The following is a 25,422-nucleotide window of genomic DNA, read 5'->3' as shown; positions in this document are numbered from 1 at the left end:
CCTCATGAACCACACTGCCTGGAGGACAAGATATGTGTTATGATCTTCTTTTTATAGGTAAGAAAACTGTGTCTATAGGGATTAATAATAACAATGACTACTAACACTTACTGAGTTCTAACTATGTGCCAGGTGCCATTCTAAATTCTTCTCAAGTATTAACTTATTTAGTCCTTACAACAATTATATCAAAAAAGGCTATTATTATTTGTATTTTACAGATGAGGTGAGGAAGAGTGGAAAAGCTAAATAACTTGCTTAGGGTCACTGAGATATTAAATACCAGGGCCAAGATTTGAAACTCTAGTGATCTGGCTGCAGAATCCAGTTCTCAGCCATTACCTCAACTGATTCCAGGAATGGCACCACTATCAAGAGGCAGAGCCTAAACTTGAATTTAGACCTAGAACCAAAGGTCTCTTCACAATTCCTATTTAGACCTTGAACCAAATTCTCTTCACAAGTGCTATTGCAAAGATAAATGAATTATATTTGGGCCTTATGTAGCAAAAAAGAAAATACTTCACATAATATGTAAGTCAGAAGAGGAATAAGGAGGAATCAGGAGACACAAAGCTCCCCAGCAAACTCTTGCTGCTTACCGACTGAGGATTCTTGCTGTGGAGGGATGGGAAGAGCAGCGGGCTCGGCTTGTCCTCCTGAAGATGACTTGGGTGGTCTGTCCTGGAGGCTTCTGCTTTGTAGGGGTAGATGAGATGCTGAGGGGGCTGGCCGGCTTGTTGCTGTCGGGAAGAAATTCTGGTGTGTGGCTTGGTTGGAGGCTGGGCAGGAGGGACTGGTTTGATGAGAGGAGGTGGGCCTTTCTTTTCCAGGACATCTTTCTGTGACTTTCCTGAATCCTGAAGGCTCTGTGTGGTGCTGCCTAGTGGATGTCCAACCTGAAAGTAAGGATATCGAAGTGCCTGGAATGACAAATGAGGTGTTAGGAGAAAAATCTAGCCAGGAGGGTAAACACCATCTTGATCACTGGGCAATAACACATGTGACCAGTTTACTGCAGGTTTCCAGCTCAAACCAACTCTAAGAGCATCCTGAATTAGTAACACCTCTTATGACTTTCCTTATCTAAGATACCATAAAATTTATGTACTATTTGCAATACTTAAAATTATTTGGAGAAAGTAGCCAATTATGCTGATACTTTTTTTTTAGTTGTAGATGGACACAATACCATTATTTATTTATATTTATGTGGTGCTGAGGATTGAACCCAGTGCCTCATACATGCAAGGCAAGCGCTCTGCCACTGAGCCACAATCCTGGCCCTATTATTTTTGAAGAGCATCCTGGTTCAATGTAGATCCTGATTTTATAACTTACTTGCAATTTGTGTTAAATATGGTATTTTACACTTCTAAACCCATTTTTTTTTCATTCTTCAGAAAGAGAAAAAATAAATTAAAACAGAAAGAGCCAAATATAATGATCCTGGAGGACTCTGAAAAATCAAGTTCAAAATAAGCAGGTACATCTGCTTTTCTCTCAGGAGTGCCAATAGTATAACACATGACATAGTTAAACCTTCCCCAGAAAGACAAGGTTTAGTTGCCAGTTGTTCTGGATTATCAAGTTTTCAGGATAGCCAAGGGATAAATCTTAAATTTCTGGGGCTTATAAATCTTTTTGAAAAATGACCTATATTCCCTTCTTTGGTTGTCTAGACGTTGTTGAAAACAACAGTATTTCTTCATTACTCTGGGACATAGTTGTAAACATCAGGAACAATCATACATAAATGTAGATACAGAGGAAAATAATATGGGTACCCTTATAGAGGGCTTGAATTCTAGCTTTTAACTTGGAAAGTCTTCTCTGTAGTGCTAGGCATTCAAGCAAGTCTGGATTGATCCGAGGTATTTTTAGCTTTTCTGATACTATTCTTAAGAGCACACATTCCTCTCGATTCCCTGTTATAGAATCTTTTACTTTCCATCTCTTGCATCATTTAAAATAATGGCTCAACTGGGCATGGTGGTGCATGTCTATAAGTCTAGTGGCTCAGGAAGCTGAGGCAAGAGGATCACAAGTTCAAAGCCAGCCATAGCAACTTAGTGAGGCTCTAAGCAACTTCTTGAAAGCCTGTCTCAAAATTAAAAGTAAAAAGGACTAGGGATGTGGCTCAGTGATAAAGTACCCCTGGGTTCAATCCCTGGGGTGTGTGTGTGTGTATATATATATATATATATGTATGTATGTATGTGTGTATATATATATATAATTATATATATATATATATATATATATATATATATATATATATATATATGGTTAAAAAGTGGTTCATCAGCAATCTTCCTTTCTGCCCTAAAGCTGTTTGTGAATGTCACCACAAGAGGGACATTTCAGAAAGCTTTCCAACTCTCTTGAGTGAGTCAGAGTCCTGGGGCACCAGATTATAGCAAATTCTTCATTGAGTCCTTGGGAAAGTGTTTTTCTACACTCCTTCATTTTTCTCACAACTATCATCTCTCCAACTACCACCAATTCTAACATCACATTATCATTTTCTTTATATATCCCCACCAAACCATCTCTGATTAGAATTGTTCACTTATGAAGCAGGAAGCATCACAATACCAGACCTTAAATTGTACTACAGAGCTATAGTAACAAAAACAGCATGGTATTGGCACAAAAACAGACTTGAAGACCAATGGAACAGAACAGAAGACACAGAAACAAACCCACATAAACATAGTCATGAGGGGAGGGGAGAACAGAAATTCAATGGAGTAGTCAAAGGAGAATGAAAGGAAGGGAGGGAGCATGGGATTAGGAAAGACAGTAAAATAAATCCGACATAACTTTCCTATGTTCATATATGAATACATGACCAGTGAAATTCTATATCATGCACAACCACAAGAATGGGAAGTTGCTGGGCACAGTGGTGCATGCCTGTAATTCCTGTGGCTTGGGAGGCTGATACAGGAGGATAGTGAGTTCAAAGCCGGCCTCAGCAAAAGTGAGGCGCTAAGAAACTCAGTGAGACCCTGTCTCTAAATATAATACAAAATAGGGTTAGGGGTGTGGTTCAGTGGTCAAGTGCCCCTGAGTTCAATCCCTGGTCCAAAATGGAAAGTTGTCCTCCACGTATGCATAGTATGTCAAAATATACCCTACTGTCATGTATATTGGAAAATAACAAATAAAAAAAAATCTGTTATTCATTCGATTCTCTGAGCAGTGTTAATTGTTCATGAGACCAGTTGAGAAAAGGTCAGGTACAACTAAGTCAACAGGAGGCTTGCAGTAGGAAGGTGAGGGGTCAGAGCTCACAGCATCACATCTCTTTTGGCTGCTCTTCATAATTTAATTCACAGTGGCTTAGGGGAGGGTGGGTGAGAAGCCAGGAGGCATGAAGTCATTCAGAGACCTGCCATCTGCATGACAGGACTGCAGCTGGCCGCACTCTCCATACTAGTTACTGGATGAGCAATCAGGGCAAATCACTTAAACTTTCTGAGATTCGGTTTTCTCACCTATGGAGGTAAAACCAAAAATGCCTATCTCATGGAGTCCTCATCAGGTTAAAAATCATATAAAATATATTCAAGAGTTTGTAAACCATAAAGTGCTACAAAATAGGAATTGCAGATATTCGGCCTGACTTCATCCCATCAGTCATTCTCTCAAGGTCTGAGGTTACCTTTCAACAACCAGTGATGGTTGATAACCATTAAACTACTCTCTAATCTTAACTCATAGAGAATATGTTTAAAAACATTTTCCAAAGACCAGATACATATATCTGTTTATTTTAATTTGTACATATATAGTGATGTATCCTGTGAATATGCCATTTTTCAAAGCAACAAGATTGTTTAACCTTAACCTCTTTAATTATACACTATAAGTTTCAAGCTATTTAAAGTTCTTATGTGTGTACCACTAGCGGTATTCAATACAATTTTTCACCCATAATATTAAATATTTCCCATGTGAAATCAGAGTTAGATATGAACTTCGTAAGAAATGCATCAGAAGGCAGAAAATGGAGCAAAAACCTGACTAGCTGTTGGCCGTTTCTTGGGATCCCACTGAAGCATGTCTCTCAGGAGCTGAATTGCTTCACTGCTAGCATTCGGAATCAGGGTCTTCAGGTTATTGGGTATGCACTGGGGCCAGTGGAAGTTCATAGCATTTGAAAGTTGGTAGCCTTCAGGCCAGTCCGTCTGAAAAAAGAAAAAAACAGAAAGTCTTTCTCACCTAATCGCTGTGCCTCAAGTGTGCCCATCTGGACAGGCAATCATGCCACTGCCCTGCCAGAGTGATTGTGGCAGCAGGCAGCAGTGTATGTGATGAGACACACAGTCACATCGAAGAGACTCTGAAGAACACGAATTCTGGGGAATTGCAGAAGAGACACACCAAATTGTTTTATGACCTTTACGTAAGATAATCCATCTCTTGAAATTTGGGGTTTGTACCAAATTAGTATTTCCCCAACTGTGTGCCAGGAGACAAAGCTTTTAGAAATTGCTAATGAGATATTTGTGGGGAAAAGACAAAATAAAACAAAACACCTTGTCGTGGTTAAATGTCTTTTTGTTTTGTTTTGTTCTTGTTTTTGGTACAAGGAATTGAACTCAGGGGCACTTGACCACTGAGACACATCCCCAGCCCAATTTTGTATTTTATTTAGAGACAGGGTTTCACTGAGTTGCTTAGTGCCTCGCTTTTGCTGAGACTGGCTTTGAACTTGCAATTCTCCTGCCTCAGTCTCCTAGTTAAATGTTTGAAACCCTTCATATTATTATATCTCCAACTTGATGATTTGAAATATACATGCTGAGGAAACAAGTGGTAAAGAGAGCTGCTCTACCCCATCTCTGGCTCCCCACATTTTCATGTATCAAACCTGTGGGACTCTGAAGGCTAGAACAAGTAACAGAAAGTGCTGAGCAACTGGTATTTAAGGTTCCTTCTAGTTCTAAAACTACTGTTCTGTAAGATACATCCTGATATATCATTACCTCCCCCACTTCTTTTTTTCTAAAGCCAAGTGGCACTATGTATATCTTAAAACATCCATTCACTTAGATGGTTTCTGAGTGAACATTTAATGTTACTGAATATAAAAAAAAATAATTCAATATAAATCCTACACTTAAGAATATCACTATCCCTTGGTTAAGTAACCCTGGGCTCAATCAAAAAAAGAAGAAGAAGAAGAAGAATATCACTGTCCTTAATAGAGAAAATAGGTCATTTATTTAAAAGCACAATAATACAGAGTAAAAAAAGACACAAGAAAGGTATAGCTACAGATGGGCAGAGGAGGGACAAATGCCAGCAGGGGACTTTGGAAACCTTCTTGAAGAAGTGGCAATAATGATTCATGTAAATGATTAAAAAATTTTTTGAGGGTCTAGCTCATACCAATAATGGTGCTGGGACATAAATAAATGCAAGACAAATCTTTGCTCTGAATGAGCTCATGGTCCAAGAGAGATCTATAAACAGATAATTACACTAATAATGCAGAACACAGCAGAAGATGAAGATGAGACTGGAGAAACAGTGGTGGGGGGAGGGAGATGGGGAGTCTTAGAAGAAAAGCGGGAGTTGGTCACACAGAGACAGTCACTCAGACAAAGTGCATGTGCAAGGCACAGAAATAGAGAAATTTCAGGGAACATTGCCAGGAAGTCCAAAGTGGAGAAGATGGGAAGGGATGAGAAGTCATTGGCTTTGGCCCACAGGCCTTTGTTTCATATCATTACCTTTTTTGGTGTCCCCAACAGTTGGCAAATTTTGAATATCGTGTCAATTTCACTGGCCCCAGGGAAGAGTGGCCTGAGGGTGTACACCTCTGCCATGATGCAGCCCACAGCCCAGATGTCAATGGGGGAGCTGTAGTTGGTAGACCTCAGGAGAACTTCTGGAGCCCTGTACCTGGAGGGACAAAGTTAACTGAGAGCTATCACTTCCACTGGCCAGAAATTAAATAGCAAGCAGTTCTCAGCAAAATTTATATATTTGTTTTCTTTCTAGTTCAGTGTGGTAAATGAACTTTTAGAGGATTTGGCTTCTGCCATGGCTGCCTTCTCTATTCACATTATTTTCTATTGAGCGTTTCTCTATAAGAGTCTTCTCTATAGCATCTTTGAGAGGAAGAGAGCCAGGAGAGAAAGAAAAAGAGAAAATAAAGCATGTGGGAGATACTTCTTGATCATGGCAAGCTGTATATCAGCTCCTGGGGTCTGAAAGTTTTAGCAATAGCAATAAAATAGTCTTTCAAATAGGTATTTGGAGAATCTTTTATGACTCCTTTATGAAACTGTCCTCAGGAAGGTCCATATATAGCATCTTATTCATACTATGGAGGGGCATGATGGATTTCCTTAAAAATTATTTACATCCAAGTTTTTAACTGTGTCCAGTGCCAACACACCTACAAACCAGTGTTTCAGACTGCACTCCTCCTCTTGTGAAAAGTTACTATTTATGATTGACAATCAACCCTCCCTAGAATGGTATCTTTTAAAATAAGTGCTCTTCAGTAATTTTGAGAAAAAAAAATATTCACCATCTGGTAGATACGTAGTCTGTGTATGGAGGTCTTGATCGGATTTCTCGGGCCAATCCAAAGTCTGCGATTTTCACAAGTTCTGGTCCCATACAGAGGAGGTTCTCAGGCTTTAAGTCCCGATGGAAAAAGCCTGGAGGAACAAAGAAGAATCCAAATGCAAATCTGCTGCATTACTCTTTTCAGCCGTACTACTCTTCTCATAAAGCACCCTGATATGATACCAAAGACTATGCATCTATCCACAATAATGCACAAAGTTTTGGTCTTCTCACAGGACTTCAATCATTTACCTTTGCAAAATCACCTAAAAGTTGATCAACTTCTTGTAAAAGATTTTTCTTTATAAGAGAAAACTTCACTTAAAATACCAAAACCCATGAACTGAGATAACTTTGTAAAACAAACTGTCACTCAGGGGAAAAATACCATTCCTACTTTGCCCAAATCAGTCAGGAAAAAAAAAAATTGAGATTGAAACAATTTCAAAAGAAAACAGTCTTAATGGGTATTGAGTTTATATCACAGTTATAATTTTTTTCTAAAAGACAAAGGATTTATGAATATGATCTACTCATGCCTGAAATTCCAATGCATGTTGTGACACATGTTTAAATGTTAAGTGCTTATTACTTTGCCTAATGAAGTACAGAGGTGTATCTGTAGCTCACATTGTGAAAGGCAAAGGAATCTCATCAAATGAAAAGCCCATGTCAGCTGCAGTGGTGCTCTGATGGCACAGGCAGGAGATATTCACCATGACAGCCTTCTAGGTTTTCTCAAACACCTAGTGATCAGCAATTTTTACCCACTCTCTGACTGTCTTACCAACATGAACAGCATTCAGTGTGATGCTAAATCTCAACGGGATGCCCAAACTGGAAATACAGCTCAATTGATGCACTATTATATGCCACCATTAGCAATGTTGTGAGAGCTGGACTAACTAGCACATTATGAGAGAAATTAATAGCCATCACTGAAAACCTACACTACTCCTAGACCTCCTCTGTGCTGATAATTTACATTTCTAACATGCCATCTCTACTCCTCTCTAATAACATAGCAAGCTGATACCCCTGTATCAGCTTGGGCAAACTGTTTTTCTCCTCTTCCAAATCATCTCTCCTTCTCAAATCTTTGATGAAATTGCTAGATACCTTGTAGTCATACTGAGTCCATCCTTCCACAGACAGTGATGGGATTGTGGTGCCTTTTCCATTGCAGTATCCCCTATCCATCCCTGTCTACCCCTTCAAGCCTCCCCAACACTTGCTCTCTTGTCTGCCTCTGTCTCACTGTGTTTTTACACGCTTGCCTAGCTCCAGCTTCACTGGATCCCCACACATCCTGATTCTTAGGCACCATCTTTACCTTGCCACGCTCCTATCCACACAGACAAAAACACCTTCCATTGCATTTTTAAGACTATTTAACAAGGTTGTACTCCTTTTATCCCACCTAAACAGATAAATGTGTTTTCTAACACTTTTCATCAGTTTGTATAAAATGTGTTCCAATCAAGTAAAATTCTTCATTCCCTTTAAGTTTGTTGCATTTATTCTGGTTAATACTATTGTACTCTTGCTCCTTTTTTGTCTACAACAATCCCAACTTTGCCATTCTTCAAGACTTATTTTGAATTTCCTTGCTTCCACAAAGCCCTTCTAACATGCTAGCCTTCTTCATTCCTTTAATCTAGCAAGAAATATTCAGAGGGGCTGTGCCAGGCAATCCACAGATCAGCTGTGTGGATTCAGAAGCAATCCAAATGCCTGTGGTTCTTAGTTCTCTTTATGCCTCTGTGCATACAATAGGCCTTCCCTCTGAACTTCTTTAGAGCTCTGTCATTTTTAGATATGTTAACCATTATTCTTAAATTAGAAGCACATTAGAGGCCACATTTATATTTCTACTGAATGCCTAACACAAGGTCAGGAGCATGGTGGTCTCTTAATAAATTCTTGTTGATTAAACAAAGGATTTGTGTGGGCTTGTAGGGAACATGAAGGAGCTGAATATATCTACTTGGGCCAAGAAGGCAGGGTCAATGGACAGCAGAGCAGAGCTGGGGGCAGAGTATAAGGAAGAAGGCGCACAAGACAGGAACTGATGACTGAGAAAGAAGAGCAATGGCTCTGAAGCAGTGTGGAGACAGTGAGGGCGCAGAGCTGAATTCGAATGCCACAGAGGGAGTTCCAGCAGGACTAAATCTGTTAGTCAAGGTCATTTTCCAAAAACTGTCTCTGCCCTAGGGAAAGGGCAACTGTGACGTGGTCACATGTGAAAATGCACTATGTGTAATGTACCATGGGAAGCAACAGTGTTATAGTGAAAAGACATTCCTCTCTGTTTATCATTCTGAAGAAAACAGGGCTTAGTATTGGGTCGAGTTCCACATGGACAATATTATGGCATAGCAAGGGATCTGCAGGGCAACAGCTAGCTTATATGGACAGATGAATATGGTTATGGAGCCTATAATCTAGCTCACACATAAGAGGATGGAGATACAGAACTTATCAAATACATTCAAGATAGACACAAATGAGAGGAGAAAGTTTTTCTTTTCACCACAGGGCTGCTGCTTTTTCATAACCCAAGGCACTGATGAGATCAAAGGAGACAGCCCTGGGCTACACAGAGACAGGTACAAAAAGTTGGTGATTGTTATGGCATAGGTGTGTGTGTGTGTGTGTGTGTGTGTGTGTGTGTATGTGTATGTGTGTGTGTGTGTATTTGTATGTATACCATAAAATTATATGTACAGGTCACTGCTTTACTCTTCATCTTGACATCTGATAATATACCTAATAGCCTTCCATATACCAATTCCTTGAAGTATCCTAATCAAATTAATAGCAAATCAAACCTAAATTACATTAAGAACCAAATTTGAGGCTGTCAACTTGACAAGTACAAGAGTAATTCAATATTAGTCAGGAATGGCCTTTAAAATGAAAGAAAATAATTTCTGATAAGGACAAATTTGAATGACTTATTATCAGCCTAATTAAATAAAGTTTATCCCCATCCCCCAGAGTGGGCGATGTCTGTTCTAAGCTTCGGTATAACTGAGTCATTGTGTTTGGACCCTCTGTTCTTCAGAGCACCCTCCAGCTCCCAGAAGGCCTGGCTAGATGCTCCCATCCTAGACATGGCTGAAGAATGTGTAAAGAATAGTTATTCAAGAATGACCTTTGTGAATACACCTAGGAGGATTCCAGTGACCCTTGAAAAGGTATGAACTGTGAGGCCAGGGTTTATAGAAACTCAGAGCATTAAAAACATTCCAGTGAAAAAGAAATGGCAGAAACCATTTTCTTACTGAACAGATGGGAAAACTGAGTCATGGAGGGGGTGGGGTAGATGAATTATTCACAGTCTCACCAAGAAATGTGTCATAGCTCTATCAGTGTCAAGCTCCACTCTTTCCATATAGCTAAATCATGGTCTATGGTTTTGGTACTCTCAAGACTAGATTAATGCTGTTTTTCCTTCTTTGTTTTCCTCTAATTGGGGCAATTATTATTTCCAAAATAACGTGGTATTTCTCTTATAATGACTCACTATCCTCCAGCCTCTCCCACCCCAAGGCAACTCCATCTATAACACCCACCTCAACAAACCCATGTCTTCTCCCTGCTCAGTTCATCCTATCACGTTGATTTGTACTTGGAGGAGCATCATCCTCATGCTCCTGACCCAGTACTCTATATCCACCTGAGCTATGCTCCTGTAAATATCAGCCTCTTCCTCCCACAGACAGGCTCTATCCTCTGTCCCCACTGAGTCCTCTCATCCTCCTTCCTCAGAGAACATGTGCACCAGTGAAATGAGGAGAATGCGGATCCCAAGTCCCCACCCATCATTCTAAGCAGCTTCCCTTTTGCACTCCTAATTGTTTCCCTCTAAAACAATCAGAGGGAAAATGGCAAGGAAAAACATTAATTGCAAAAGACTCTTAAAAGTGACTGTTGAAAACTATGTTATACCTGTTATACAGTCTTCAGGTATAAGCCTTTATGATACATTCATGGATATGTCTGTAGAATATCTAACCCTCTTAATTACTGAATAAGATCACAATTAGCTTTTACTAGCCTTATGCCCCTGAGTTCTATCTCTTAGAATTAAAAGTATAAGACCCTTATGTCATACAGAGTGATTTTTTTTTCTGTTTTAACAAAACATTACTATTTTAATGTCAAAAGCAAAACAGCTTAGGAGTTAAGTGTACAGACCTACCAGGTTACCTCATTTCAAATCCCAATGCTGTTACTAACTGACTAAAAAAAAATCACTTAACTTTGTCTCAGTTTCCCTACCTGGAGGGAAAATAGCACATACGTCATGGGGTTGTTTTACAGTATTAAGTATATTTATAAAGCTTTTAGTATGGTGCTTGGCACATCAGCACCTTGGAAGAACTAGTCATTATTAGTATTAGCATTAGAAAATTCTTTCATTTTACCCGCCGAACAATCTGTCAGAATGCACAAGCATACAACCATCTTTTTTTGCAGTTAAGAATTAAGGCTTGTAGGCTACTGATGTGCTCCAACTGTGAGGGGCTTTAGGTATTTTGTTTCCATTACTGAAGGAAAGAAATAATAAGCAGGTACATATGCACTTAACCAAAGTCAACCAACAAAATCCATAAAAGTTTTAAAAAATCATTTATCAATGAACATGGGACAGGCCCTGCACAATTAGTATCCATCCCACTTAACATTGTTATGGTAGCAGGACAACTCTGATCTGATTCCTAGCAGGATATGTGTTCTGCTGATGAGCAATAATATGGCCATAACAATGGGCCCATTTTTTCCTCTGGATTCCTAATTGACAATGGAAATCCTTATAGCTGGGTAATTCAGAGATCACACCACAGCAGAGTGCTGTTTTTATAAGAGCCTTCTTGTTCAAAACTGGGAACAGACCTACAATTTAAGTTCAGGAGGCTGCATGTCAGTTGAACAACAAAGGGATTTTCCCTTTCATCTTGGCAGAAAATTTGTTGTGCTGACTTTTTTTGTTGATAACAAATGGGCAAGGAAAACTCAAGGCTTTTCCCTGTACCACACTGTTATAATTCATTAAGGGATTCTAATTCATTAATGAATCTGATATAAACATACGGAAATGACCAGAGAATATTTAAACACTATGAATTTATGTAGCCCACCTTCCTGCTGTAGATGTTTTAATTTTAGATAAAAACTGAGTTTACGCCAATAATTGTTTTCCCTAGAAGACCATAAGAACTGCAAGCACAGAAATGTAAAGAACTGTGTGTAGGTCATGCTCAGCCAGATAGTAGTAAGACAAAGAAGCAGAGAACCACCTCTTGGGGCAAAACTTTGTCCTCCAAACCATCTAGTGTATTTCTATTACCTGCATGGGGAAGTATGACCTAGATATTTACAAGGGCAGGTCAAGGATGAAATGGCCAGTTTGCTTTAGTTATTTAATTTCTTCAAAGTATGTATGCTTTGACATTGTTCAATCAGTACCAAGTAGAGCTGTGTATTCATTCCCACTGGGCGGGGGGAATACTCAGTGACATGAAATATGGCCATAGCAACTACCTGCAGTGCTGTTCTTCCCTCTCAGAGGAGTCTATTCCCCAGGGACAGAATGTACCTTCCTACAGTGAGAACGAGCTACCAGGGAAGAGTCTGAGACTCACAAGACAACTCTGTGAAGTGCTTTAGATATTTTTCCCATCACTGGAGGAAAGAAATAATACAGAAATGCATGCAAACTTAGCTAAAGTCAAGTCAATACCATTTGAAAGCCATATGAATTTCTAAAAATCATTTATGAATGACCATAAAACAGGACCTGTACAATTAGTATCAATCCCACTTAAAATCATTATTTTCTTCATCTCATACTCTCTTGTTCTCTTTGAGAACAGACAGGTTTTTCTAGTGAAGCATGGCAGATGGGCACAGACGATCTGAACTCTAACACTCTATTGCATGGAACCTCTGGTTTTTAAGCCTCTCTGAACTTCAGTTTCCACTTCTTTGATAGGAACAGACACCATCTGTTCTCTTTACCTGAGAAGTTGGGAGGAGATAAATAAGGTAACAGATGAAGCTTTATTAAGCTCAAAGTAGAACTGTATACATGACTGCCAGGGAAAAGTGTCCAAAAGAATCTTTGGTAATGGCAAAGGTACTAAGGTTATAAAAGCAGAGGTCTGATCTTCTCCATTAGCTGAGCCTTCCCCTGAACCATTTCTACACAGTGCAAGTGTCTAAGGCATGCAAGGACAGTGTTCCAAAGGACTGTTTTGATAAATGGTGTTAAATTTTATTTTAAATATATATATGTTTGTACATGCATGCATATTTGTGTATATGGGATGAGTATATATGTAGATACATATAACTATGTGGTCTTATGGATGGGATGTATATATATATATACATACATATATATATATATATATATATATATATATATATATATATATATATATGCATACACATGTATTTGGGGGGCTATGTGTGGTGTGTATGTGTTTGTATATAGATACGGATTCTAACCATAGTGGTGTCATATACCTATAATCCCAACAACTCAGGAGGCAGAGGCAGGAGGATCACATGTTTCAGGCTAGCTTCAATAAATTACTGAGACTCCATCTCACTAATGGGGATGTAGCTCAGTGGTAGACCACCCCTAGATTCAATCCCCAAAATGGGGGATGGGGAATCAATCTCTCTATATATGTATACAGACATATAGATATCCATTTGATTAGGTAAAGACCTGAATGAAAGCCTGCAAGTTCTTCCTGGCAACAAATATCTGGGTCTTGTGACAAGTAGCAAAAAGGAAAAGAAAAGAAAGCTGAAGAATATTTACTTTCTTTTAGGTCCACTTGGTTTCTAGTACTGAGCAAACAGTCTGAAGAGCTAAAATGCTGTGATCAACCCATCTGAAAGCAAGCTGGTTGACCTTTGTCTTTTGAAAAACCCCTTTGACATCTCATCATTTCTTTTCCTTAAGCTCTTAAATTTAGTAAGTGCCCTTCTATTTGTCTCTAAGACAACATGTCAAAAGTTTTTAGTGTTTTGCAAATTCATACTATCCCCTGTGATTGCTTGTGGACAAGGGCCAAAGTGAATGTGCATGAATATCAGTGGAATGAATCACAGGTGAATTGTACTAGATGCTTTTTACTAGAACTGGTTCATGATTAAACTCAGTCTTGCTTGGGTCATGCTGACCACTCTGCACTTGCCTGAGGCTGACAGGGATTTGCGTGGATAGCCTGTGTTTAGCCACTTGTGTTCCATTTAATCTCTGTGAGGGGCTACTTAAGGGGTGAAGAGAAAGCTGGTAATGATCCCAGATGCACTGTGCCACCTGTGCAACACAAGACTTTTCTCCTCACTGCCAATTTACATCAAATCTAAACTGATGGTGTTGTCAAAGGGTTTCAATTCAAGTCACCTTATTGAGTAACAAAACTCATTTGTTGGTGCAGTTCTTGCAACACCAACAACATGTTCAGACTAACAGTGAATGTATTCGGCCTGTGCAAAATCAGTCACTTGCCCATCTGTCTGTATGTTTAAATGACCTCAGATGACCTTCTCAGAGGACTTCTGGCTCCATACATAGATACGTCCATCTGGCAGCTCTGTGCTCACATGGTTATTGATCTAACCCCATGTGGGTTCTGCATTCAGTTAGTAACAGAGACCAGCCAAGTCCTAGGTAGGTGCTAGATACTACAGCCTCAAACTCATTGCTGCTTAAAAACTTTCAAAAGTTCAGCTAAGAAGAAAAATCAAAATAGAGAATTTCCTGAAGCATACAGAGTTGTCTTTTCCTCTAGATAGTCTAAATCTCTCCCCATACTAATGGATCATCCCTGTTGTCTCTAAAGGTGATCTAATTAGCCTACATTGAGGAATATGACACAAAGCTGCCCTACACAAACATCACTATGTTTTCTACAAAGTCATGTAACATACTATCCCTCTAAAGGGTCAAGTTTCTCTCTGGTCTTGGTATCAAGAATAGTTCTTGCCTATAATTCCAGCACCTCCTCTGAAGGCTGGGGCAGAAGGATGGCAAGTTCAAAGCCAGCCTTAGCAAGGGCGAGGCGCTAAACAACTTAGTGAGAGCCTGTCTCTAAATAAAATACAAAATATGGTTGGGGATGTGGCTCAGTGGTTGAGTGCCCCTGAGTTCAATCTCTAGCACCCAGGGGGAAAAAAAAAAAGAGTAGTTCTGCTTCTCTTGTGCAACTGATCTGTTCTTACCTCAGGGAAATAATATATGTTTTAATTGGTCAAGTTTCACATTTTGCTTGATATGAAATGAAGCTCAGAACCAAATCTGTGGCCTGCTTCTACTGAAATAAAAGTTGCTAATATGCATCTTAAGGATTAAACTCACGCCTGGCTATCTATGCCCTATTTTGCTTTTGCTTCTTTCTTCATTTTGCTAATTTTTAATTTATTTTATTTTCCTGTATCACACAAATGGTATGTTAGGCCACTTTCACTTTTAAACCCTTTCAAAACAAACTGAAATACAAATAGCTTAGAAAAATGAGAAGCGACAAGGGAGGGATGTTAGTGGGTTGAACATAACACCTGAAATGTCTCAGAATTCTAATTCGAAGTTTCTTATTAATACACCTGGTCAGGATAATTCTTAGGTCTAAACTAACAATCATAATGTTAAAACTTGAAGAACAAAAACACGACATGCATAGATGAATATGTCAAAATGAATTCCACTATCACCTATAACTAAAATGCAGTAATAAATTTTTTTTTTTTAAAAGAGTAAAAACACAAGGACATGACAATTGAAGAAAACTCGGAAATAAAGTTCCAAAAGATAATATATTTCAAAATTCATTATCAGCCTCTTGACTCTTCAGCCTTTTCTGGGGGTTAGTTACAAAAGACACTAGTGCTTCCTACATCTTCTACTTGATATTTCACTGCTATTTTAACGCACAATGCTCCACATCCATCACCTACCGTGCTTGTGAATAAATGCAAGTCCTTGCAATATCTGATACATGATATTCCTTATAGCAGACTCAGGAAACAACTTGTTTCTGTATGGGATAGAGGAATATGAAGTTATAAATCTGGGTTTATGTATTAAAAAGAAACTCCTGCATTCATATCCTTTTGATTACATAGTAAGAAATTTTTTAAAAAATTGCTGGTATACTAATTTTGGGTCAGATCGTTTGATAATAAATACCAAAGAAAAACAATCATTTGTCCATACAAGGGAGATACCTTATAAACATCAAATATATTCAGTTATATTATGAAGAAATTTACAATACCAGAAATCCCTCCAATGTAACATATAAAAACCCCAAAGTTTCTCGTGCTATAAGTTAAAACTTTAAAAAAATTTAGTGGGAACAGTTTGAGGTCTTTTAGATAAAGCCCTTATGAGCTGTAATGGATGCTAACATTTTTCTCTGGTAGGCAAACCTCACAGCCCCCGTGCTGTTGTTGACAATCGAGATGATATTTGTTCACTCAAAGCCCCCAAAGGGATGCTCTGGATGGCATTCACTTTGCCACCAAGAAAGTGTGCCCAAGAGGTTCTATACAGTCTACTTTCAAAGTTCAAAATTACCATAGCAGGTAAGTTTTTTATTAGACTCCCTTTCCCAGCATGCAAGCACCTAAGCACTGTAGCAAGTCAGGAGCCAAAATAAACCTAGAACTTTTCAACAGAGGTCTCAAAATAAATGAAGCTGTGTCCACCCCAACTTGTAGTTGCTCTGCCCATACATCCTTGTGGGAAAGCAGAATTGCAGATAGTCTGTAAGCTCTGTGAGCTTCTTTTGGGGGATTAAATCTTTAAAATCTGAAAACTGTTGCCCTGAGAACAACTTCCCAGAGGCCCAGTAGCTTGACCTTTAAATGACCAGACAAATAACTGGGAGACTGAGATAATCAAAAGGAGAAAGAAAGCACATCCACTTTGCAATATTTGTTTCTAAGATCATGATGACCAAAGGGTTTTACCTTTCTTTAATGAGCTGATAAAGATTTTCCTTCATGTACTCGAAGATAAAATAAAGATGATCATTTTCCCTGATAACTTCTTTTAATTTTACTACATTGGCATGATTAAGCTTCTTCAGTGACTAAAACATGAAGAAGAAAAACACAAAAAAATTTAGAGAAAATCTGTTGTTGAAAAAGAAAATTAATCCTATGTGTGCTCAGGAAGAAATGCCTAATTTTAGAACCACAGACACACATGCCATAAGTTATATTTTATTCTTAATGTAATTACCAGTTTTTCTCTGAAATCAATAGTAACTTTACCTAGAAAAAAATATTTTAAAAAATTTTTGTAGTTGTAAATGGAGAACATGCCTTTATTTTTATTTGTTTATTTTTATGTGGTGCTGAGGATCAAACCCAGGACCTCACATGTGCTAGGCAAGTGCTCTGCCATTGAGCCACAGCCCCAACCCCAGCCCCCAGAAAAACTATTTTGATGAACCGACTAGAAGATAAGTCTCCATTCCATCAGTAACTGGTATTCCTGGCTGCACCCAGCACCCGGCAATAAGCCAGGGCTATTTTAGGCTCACCCCCTCCAGACCATGGAATTCATTCAGGCTGTGGAAATAGCCAGAAGGGAACCAATAAAGAAAGCTGAGGCTTTGAATTTTCTAGCACTGGAGAATGCAGCTGCTTTGGGCTGAGATCACCAGCTAACAGTGTACAGAGACTTTAAATAGAATATTGCTCAAATAGACTGAGGCTGACAGCCTGATTCTCTTGACTTCTGTCTGACACGTGTGTCCATGAGACCTAGAAGGCTCCTTCTTACAATGTGAGTTTTAATTACAGAGGAGGAAAGAGATACCTTATGGGAAAGGACCTGCAGTAAGATGAGAGAAATTCCTCTGCTTCCAAGAGCAAAGATAAAAAAGTCAGGCGGTAGATTAGGACTAAGAGGGGGTTACAGAAAATGGTGTACGACATGGTCACTCATGCTCACACGTGTGTCGTTTTGTGAGTTCGTGTGAGCATAGCCAGGTGTACACTTCTTTCTGTTTGCATCATCAGTTCTGTTAGTGGTGAATAAAACCTGTATTGGTGAGCAGCAATCCTGTTCATACACAACATCCAGAGACACCCAACTGTCAGTTTGCTCCTGGGATGATCAGAATTTGATAGTCTGACTCCTTCAAGGAAGCTTCCAAGGTTCACTCTGGTCAGTAAAATGAACCTTTTAGTTCCAACAGCCTTTTCCTCATAGAGCAGTGAGTCCATTAATAACAAATTATAACACCCTCTTTATCTTTGAATTTCATTTAAAAGAACATCCCTTTTATAAAATGAAAAAAAAAATGTTTAAAGATGGAAATGTTAAAAAATGAATATCCAAATCTGGAAGGATATTCAGTAACAAGGTACTCAAGGGATCAGAGTTTGGGAATGTGTAATATGATCAAGTTAGTTCAAGCAGCTGGGAAGAGAGATGGAGTATGGTCAGTGAATGAGGACACAATAAGACTATTCTGGAACTTTCTCCCCAAAGACAAGTTCATGCCAAGACATTTCTCTGGCACAGATTCTCAACTGTCTTGGCCAGATCCTTCCAGAATGACCCAACCAGGATGATTATTTCTTTTAGTTGGGTTGAATTCCTGGTTCTCCATGAGTAACAAACATCAACATTGCTTAACTTTTAAGCATTCACTAACTCTCCTGACTGTAGCCTTCTTTTCTGACTGTTTGCTTAAAATGCATCACAAACAGTAGGGGAGATAGTCCTTGGATAAGCAGCCTCAGGGCAAATTCATCTAGAAAAAACAAAGTCAATTTTAGAGCTTTTCTAGAAGAGATTTCTGTGTAAGTAGTGCAATACCTTTAGCTCTCAGCCTAAAGTCTGTTTTGAGCACAAATTACTGGCCCAAGTCTAAGGGTGGCTCACAGCTCTCTCTCTCTTTTTATTTTCCTTGCTTGCTTGTTTTTTCTTTCTTTTTTTTTTCTTTTTTGGTGGTACTAGGATTAAATTCAGGGGTGTTTTACCATTGAGCTACATCTGCAGCCCTTATTTTTGGTTTTGAGACACAGTCTTGCTAATTTGCTAAGGCTGGTCTAGAACTTGCAATCCTCTTGCCTCAGTTCCCTGAATAGCTGAAACTATAGATGTGTACCACTGTGTCTGGCAAGAGTTCTTGTCTCTAAGTGAGCTTATGAACAAGTTAAAGTCTATAGTAGTCTAATATAAAAAGAATAAACTTTGTGTGGAGGACTTCACATGATTAACTTTACACAGATGTATTTCTAAACGAAGCACCTTATTTGGCTTATGAAAGGATTTCAAAGAAGCAGTAGAGGCAGGTCACCTGTATCAGAGCAGAGAAGAATACATAGCAAAGCAAACCTAGTAAGTAGTCCACGTAGGGACAGTCCCCATGGATGAAGATTCCAGTTGGATATAATCAATTCTGTCCTCCTCAGGGATGGATCCACAGGGATGGATCTAAAACTATAATGTACCTTGGAGGCTGAAGCAGGAGGATTACAAGTTCAAAGCGAGCCTCAGGAACTGAGAAAAGGTCCTAAGCAACTTAATGAGACCCTGGCTCAAAATAAAAAATAAAAAAGGAGTGGGGATGTGGTTCATTGGTTCAATCCCTGGTACCAAAAATAAAATAAAATTACAATGTACTAGACCCCATAATATTCTGAGGCATAAATAAGACACAGTGTCTGCTCTTAAGAGGCAAACAATGTAATTGGGAAGACAGTGCATAAATTCAAAATCCATGTAACAGAATAAGGAAAGTCATATTAATTATCATATCACAGGAATGATAGAAACATTAGAAGTATTTCAAACAGGAGTAATTAGCAAAAACTGGGTGGCCATTGAGAGCATCTCCAGGATGTTACTGAAATAAGAGTTACATCCAGACAAGTGCATAGGGAGGGAAGGAGTCCTCATAAGGAAAGCTTATTCTGTGTAAGGCATGGGAATGGAATAGACTCTATGCTGCAGACTTGAAGGATAAGATTCATCCATTTTGACTCTGAAGGAGGCTTATCTGTAAGAATTTGGTTAGAGAAGTGAGCAGGGGTCAAACTGTTCTATAATATAATATCTGTTCCAGATATAAAAACGTTGAGTTGTTCTGATGAATCTTGAAGCTTTGGTAAAGTTGCAGAGGAAGATGACTGATTTAATTCGGTTGAAAAGTAAATGGTACGTAAAGCTCACTGAAGGGAGAAGTTTAAAACATAAGATAAAGAAAGGAAAGAGGTGGAAGACCAAGGAGGAAGAAAGTTGAGATTTGTTTGGAATGGGGAGAACGGTGGGCATACTTATAGACTGGAGGGAAGAAGTCATTGGAAAGGAAGAGCTTAAAGATATGGGGAGGGAACACTGGTGGATCAAGGATCTAACACATCAGAAGTTAAAATGGTTAAACAAACAAACAGCACTGGAACACAGTAGGCAGGCTGCAGGCTCCCTGCTACCTCAGAATGGCAGCTGGAACACCACAGCACCTCGTAAGACAATGCTCAAAGAAAAATGTCACTGGGATATCACAGAGACAGGATTCCTGTCCTCGTATTAGGTCATCAGCTACAGAATCTTGACAGGTACACGTGGGGATAGATGGCAGATGGAAATGCAAAAGAAAAGAGATGAAGAAGGAACCATTGTATAATGAGTACCAAAGTGCAGAATTTTCTTCATTTCCTCTTGCTGCTGGAATTAAGCAGGACAAATGGAAACAAGGTCCTCTAGTGACTCCTTTCCAATCCCCTTCTGCATCAGCAAGCAGAAGAGAAGGACTTCAGCAAGGAGGAAGGGATGAAGAACATGAAGAAAGGTACCTCCTTTCTACTCCTTCTTCCTTCCCTTCCCTCCCCTCCATATTCCATGGCTGGCTCTGGCCCAATGCTGGTAAGTTTGTGTGAGGATCAACAGGGGTAGGTGGGGTGAGGAAGACTGTGCTTGCAGGAGACGTAGCATCTGTGCAGGCAAGATAAGAGTAGGGAATGATGGTGGTCACCAGATAAGGAGCAGTGCCCTCAACTATCTTGACAAGCAGTCACTTGCTTCCCAAGATGCTGTGTTTTTCTAAGCTGTTTGTGTGAGTGATCTTCTTCCATGAAAACTAACACACTGTTAGTTGTACAAAAAAGGAAAGGTTTAGCATCTAAGCCAAGGATATCTCTCAGAGCTTCATATCACTGAGAAAATGTCCTTGGATCATCCTTTTTTTCCAACTCATGTTTTTGGATCTATAGAGTTTATACTCTATAAGCAAGAGGCTGGCACACTCTGAACCATGGGGAAAATCCAGCTCACCACCTGTTTTTGTATGGTCCATGAGCTAAGAATTTGACAGCAGAAAACACTAACTTTGAACCTAATTAAGTTCCATATGATGTCCCCTCACAAAAGAATATTATTCATCTCATTGGATGAATACAAAAAATGATATCATGAGATAAGAAAATGATGTCTATTATTATTATACTTTATATTTCATAAATGAAGATTTTGTGAAAATTTTTAATCCTGTTACATATATCCTTATATCCCCTATGTGACCTTTTGGTCCATGATGTCTAAAAGATCTACTGTCTGACCCTTTATAGGAAGAGACGGCAGATCTTTGCTCTAAACCTGAAACCTCCTCAATGTACAGGAGTCCCCTGGAAGAATAGGCAGAACTGGTTCCAATGTTCTACTAGCATCTCTAATAGAGCTGAATGAGAAGATTAAGTGGATGAAACACCACTCAGGTGCACAAGAAAGAGAACTACACATGCAAAACCAAAGTGGTCAATCTACTTGGACAGAAAAAATAGAATTAAAATAGAAATAAAAAAGAAAAGGAAGAAGGAAAGGAGTGATTACCCTAGCCGGAAGGCTGAGTAAATGTGAAGAAATATGCTACGCAATGCTGACACAACTCACATCTTGATCCAAGAATTCCACCACAGAAATAGAGCACGCATCATTAGAGCAAGAAACTAAAATTGGTACTGCTGTTATATCCAGGAAGAAAACTACACAAACAAGGTAAGGTTCCAGCAATGATCACCTTTAGAGGCAACAATAATTCACTAAATCAATACTCTCAACTTATTTGTATTGAAATATATTGACATAAGTATTCCAGTAAAGGTAAAACTTTCTATTAACAGTACATTCACTAATACAATAACCTAATAATCTTCTGTGTTCAGCTAATAGCTATATATTATGTTTTGGATATAGGGTTCTCCCCAGAACTTCTGTGTTAATGCAGGAATGTTCAGAGATAAAATGATTGAACTGTGAGAGCTGTAACCTAATCAGTCCTTCCTAGTGAATGGACTGACTGGATGGTAACTGTAGGCAGGTGGGTCATAGGGGTGTGTCTTGGAAGGGTGCATCTGTCCTGCAGCTCCTCCCCCTCCTCTCTTTCTATTTTTTGACCTCACCAGGAACTGAGCAGTTTTCCTCTGCTGGGCCCTCACCTTGGGCCTAGAGCAATGGATTCAGCCATCTCTGGACTAATAACCTCTGAAATCATGAGCCCCAAATAAACTTTCCTCTTCTAAGTTGTTTTTGTTGGGTATTTTGGTCACAGCAATACAAAAGCTGACTAAAACACTCTGTATCATTTGCCCACATTGTTAGCATTAGTGAAAAAAATACAAACAGACTGACTGTATCAACTATAAACCTAATGATAATATAAATCTATTTTAATTGGCCAAAAAAAAATTATTTCCTGACATGTTAATAAATACCTTAACCTCCCGAAGATTCATGCATTCTTCCCAGGAATAAAACTTTCTTTTCATTCTAGAAGAGAAGAAAGAAACAGCATACTTATTTCCCAAAATAAACTTTTTTTAAAAAAAGCATTTTCATTCTGAACCTAGTCAATACTGCTTGAAGTTGGTTTCAATTTCTACCAAATAATATAGCATCCAAAACAACATTTTAAAAAGTGTTGTTAAATGTTGACATTACAATCAAGCCTAAGTCACAAAATTGCCCAGCAGTGGTGATATGGTACAGTGCAAAGAGCCTGGACTTTCTCTACTACTAATGCGCTAACTTGTCCTGGAGGGAAATCTCTCGGGCTGCTTCTGTCTGGATCAGAGCTGTCCAGCAGAGCTTTCTGTGTTGGTGAAAATGTTCTCTGCTGTCTGGTATAGTAGCCACTAGATCTGTGACTACTGAACCCTTGGAATGTGGCTAGTGCAATGTAGGAACTGAATTTTAATTTCAATTAAATTTAAATGTTGTATATGGTAGCTCACTAATATATTGGACAGCACAGTTCTAGACCCTCTAGTACAGGGTGGGCAAATGATGACTCACAGGACATATCCACCCCAACATTTGTTTTATGTAGTCGATGAGCTAAGAATGGCATTTGCATTTTAAATTTAATTGGGGAAAACAACTCAAAAGATGAATAATATTTTGTAATATGTGAAAATTATATGCAATCAAAATTTAGTTTCCATAAATGAAAGTTTATGGGAACACAGTCATACTCACTCATTTGTTTTTATGCTGCCCTGTGAAACAGATGGAATAAATGAGGAGAGCAAGATACAGAGAAGGTACACAGCTTTCCCACTGCTGGTTACTAACAGACCAACCTCCATCTCTCCAGATCACTCCAACACATTTTCCCTTGTCACAGTGTTTCCTGGTTGAGTGGTCAATTCCTTTATTCATGGTAAATATTATTTATCTCCTCTATGTGGTAGGGACTTTGTAGGCACTAGGGGTAAAGTGATGAGAAAGATGTCTCTCCTGGAACTAATGGTTGTAGTAGGAGGTAAACAATAATTTTCTGCACTAAGTGCTATGAAGAAAAGACATAGGGCAATATGAGAATGGATCTCAGAGGGTTGGAATCTAGTCTTAGGTATCAGGGAACACTTCTCTAATGAAAAGATATTTCAACCCATACCTGAAGGTTGAGAAGAATTTAGTAGGAGAAATGAAGTGGACATCTGAAATAAAGGATCTAAGCAGAAAGGTATTTGAGGAGTTCAAGAAGCAGAGACCGAAGCAAAAAATAGGCAAGGGATCAGTGACAAGAGACAAGGCTGAAGCAAACAGGACCCAGTCAAATGATGCAGCAATTTGTAGGTCACATTTAAAATGTAGTTCTTAGTCCTAAAACTGACAGGAAGACATTGAAAGCAATCTAGTTTGTACGCTCCTCCAAAAGCAGAGGCAAGGACTCGGGTACAGATAGTTTATTTAGGAGATGATTCCAGAAAGTCAGAGCAAAGAGCAGAGAAACGGTGAAGAGACAGGAAGCTCAATAAGCAGCACATGACTGAGCTGGTACCAAGGTGGGCAAGTAGGGCTCAGGCCTATTGGGGACACTGAAAGTCAGGGGGGATCAGGGGCTGTGATGGGGCAGCAGGACTCAAAAAAGGCTTGCTGCAAATGGTTTTAGTCAATTAGATTCATGTGCTTAGGATAATCTCTTCAGTCTGGTAGGAAGAGGGGAATGAATGGAAACCTGCAGCCCTGCAGAGGACCTAATGGTCAGTTGGTGAAGGGGTTAATGAGGCCTTCAGTGGGAATACAGAGAAGTAGGAGGATTAGACAAGGGATTGGTAGAATTGACAGGACTAGGTGACCAAAGGTGAGGCATAAGGGGAGGGAAGTCAGGAGGATTCTCAGGTTTTGAAGAGATGGTAGTATCATTTATGAACAGGAGGAATACTGATAGAGAAAAAGTCTGGGGTAAGAGAGGAAGAGTAGGTTGAATATGAGTTCAGTCTGATGCATTTGCAATGTCTGCAGGACATCCAAACACAGCTGGCAGGAAGGCAACTGGCCACAGATGAGCACAGCAGGCATACTCTAATGTGGATCCCAAAGACCTCCCACTCCCGGTATTAGAGCCTCATGTGACCCCCTTCTCCTTCAATGACTTGCTTCTAACCAATATAGCAATTTCAGAGGATGTCATTTCTGTGATTAGTTTATAAAAGGAAAAGATAACACTTCTACCTTAGAAGACTCTAAAGCAAGCTATCATCCTGCGAGTTGCTCTTGAAGAGCCCCCCCAGGTCAAGGAACTAAAGGCCAGCCTCCAGCCAACAGCCAACAGGGAACTGAGGCCCTCAGTCCAACACACTACATATTCAATGCTCCTGTAATCATATGAGTGAGTTTGGGAGTGAGTTCTTCCCCAGTCCAGCCTTCAGTGAGACCCTGGTCCTGGCTAGTACCTTGACTGCACCCTTTTAAAACACTATCCCTACACTAGAGAACTCAGCTAAGATGTGCTGATCCACAGAAACCGAAAGATGATAAATGTGTTGTTTTAAACTGCTAGGTATTGGAGTAGCTTATTATACAGCAACAGATAACTACATAATATGTCTGGACACTGGCTGCAAAGATCAAGAAGGTAGAGGGAACAAGACAGAAGTCATCAGATCACCACACATGTAAATACACAAGCACAGAAATTGTATCCTCTCCTGTAAAATGATGTTTATTCATCTGTTTACAAGATGATAAAATACTATGGAAAAGTACTAGTGCATATAGACAGTACTAGTACTTCACTAGTACTTTTTCCAAGTGGTAAGTAGTAACCAGTAAGTGGTAAGTAAGTCTAAAGTGGAGATTTTGAAGGCCTCTAACAAGAGTACTACAGCATTAATACACTCATCTAATCCATAGTATAATCCATAGTAGTCATCAGCTAAGGTTCTTCTGCACACCCTCCCCCCATTCCCCTTTAAGATTGTTCCTAAGACCAGGACTGGAGAAGGTGGAGTGGAAACTATCTTGACAACATGTAGCTAAAGATGATGTCAGAAAAG

General features: G+C 39.2%; 1 protein-coding gene across 1 annotated transcript in view; it reads right to left on the bottom strand.

Annotated features, from left to right (window-relative positions):
* Cilk1 (ciliogenesis associated kinase 1) overlaps positions 1 to 25,422 on the bottom strand; it is a 35,357-nt gene that overhangs the window by 9,725 nt on the left and 210 nt on the right. Inside the window, exons 2-8 of the mRNA XM_027938237.2 lie at positions 22,354 to 22,408; positions 16,594 to 16,715; positions 15,577 to 15,656; positions 6,554 to 6,686; positions 5,748 to 5,919; positions 4,029 to 4,196; positions 603 to 923 (exon numbers count right to left, since the gene is read on the bottom strand). Of these exons, the coding sequence (XP_027794038.1) occupies positions 603 to 923; positions 4,029 to 4,196; positions 5,748 to 5,919; positions 6,554 to 6,686; positions 15,577 to 15,656; positions 16,594 to 16,715; positions 22,354 to 22,408 (1,051 nt within the window). The remainder of the gene's footprint in view (positions 1 to 602; positions 924 to 4,028; positions 4,197 to 5,747; positions 5,920 to 6,553; positions 6,687 to 15,576; positions 15,657 to 16,593; positions 16,716 to 22,353; positions 22,409 to 25,422) is intronic.

This window comes from Marmota flaviventris, chromosome 6 (assembly GCF_047511675.1).
Source record: "Marmota flaviventris isolate mMarFla1 chromosome 6, mMarFla1.hap1, whole genome shotgun sequence".
Classification (NCBI taxonomy): domain Eukaryota; kingdom Metazoa; phylum Chordata; class Mammalia; order Rodentia; family Sciuridae; genus Marmota; species Marmota flaviventris.
The sequence above is the reverse complement of the archived record's forward strand: the minus strand, read 5'-3'. Positions and strand labels throughout refer to the sequence as shown.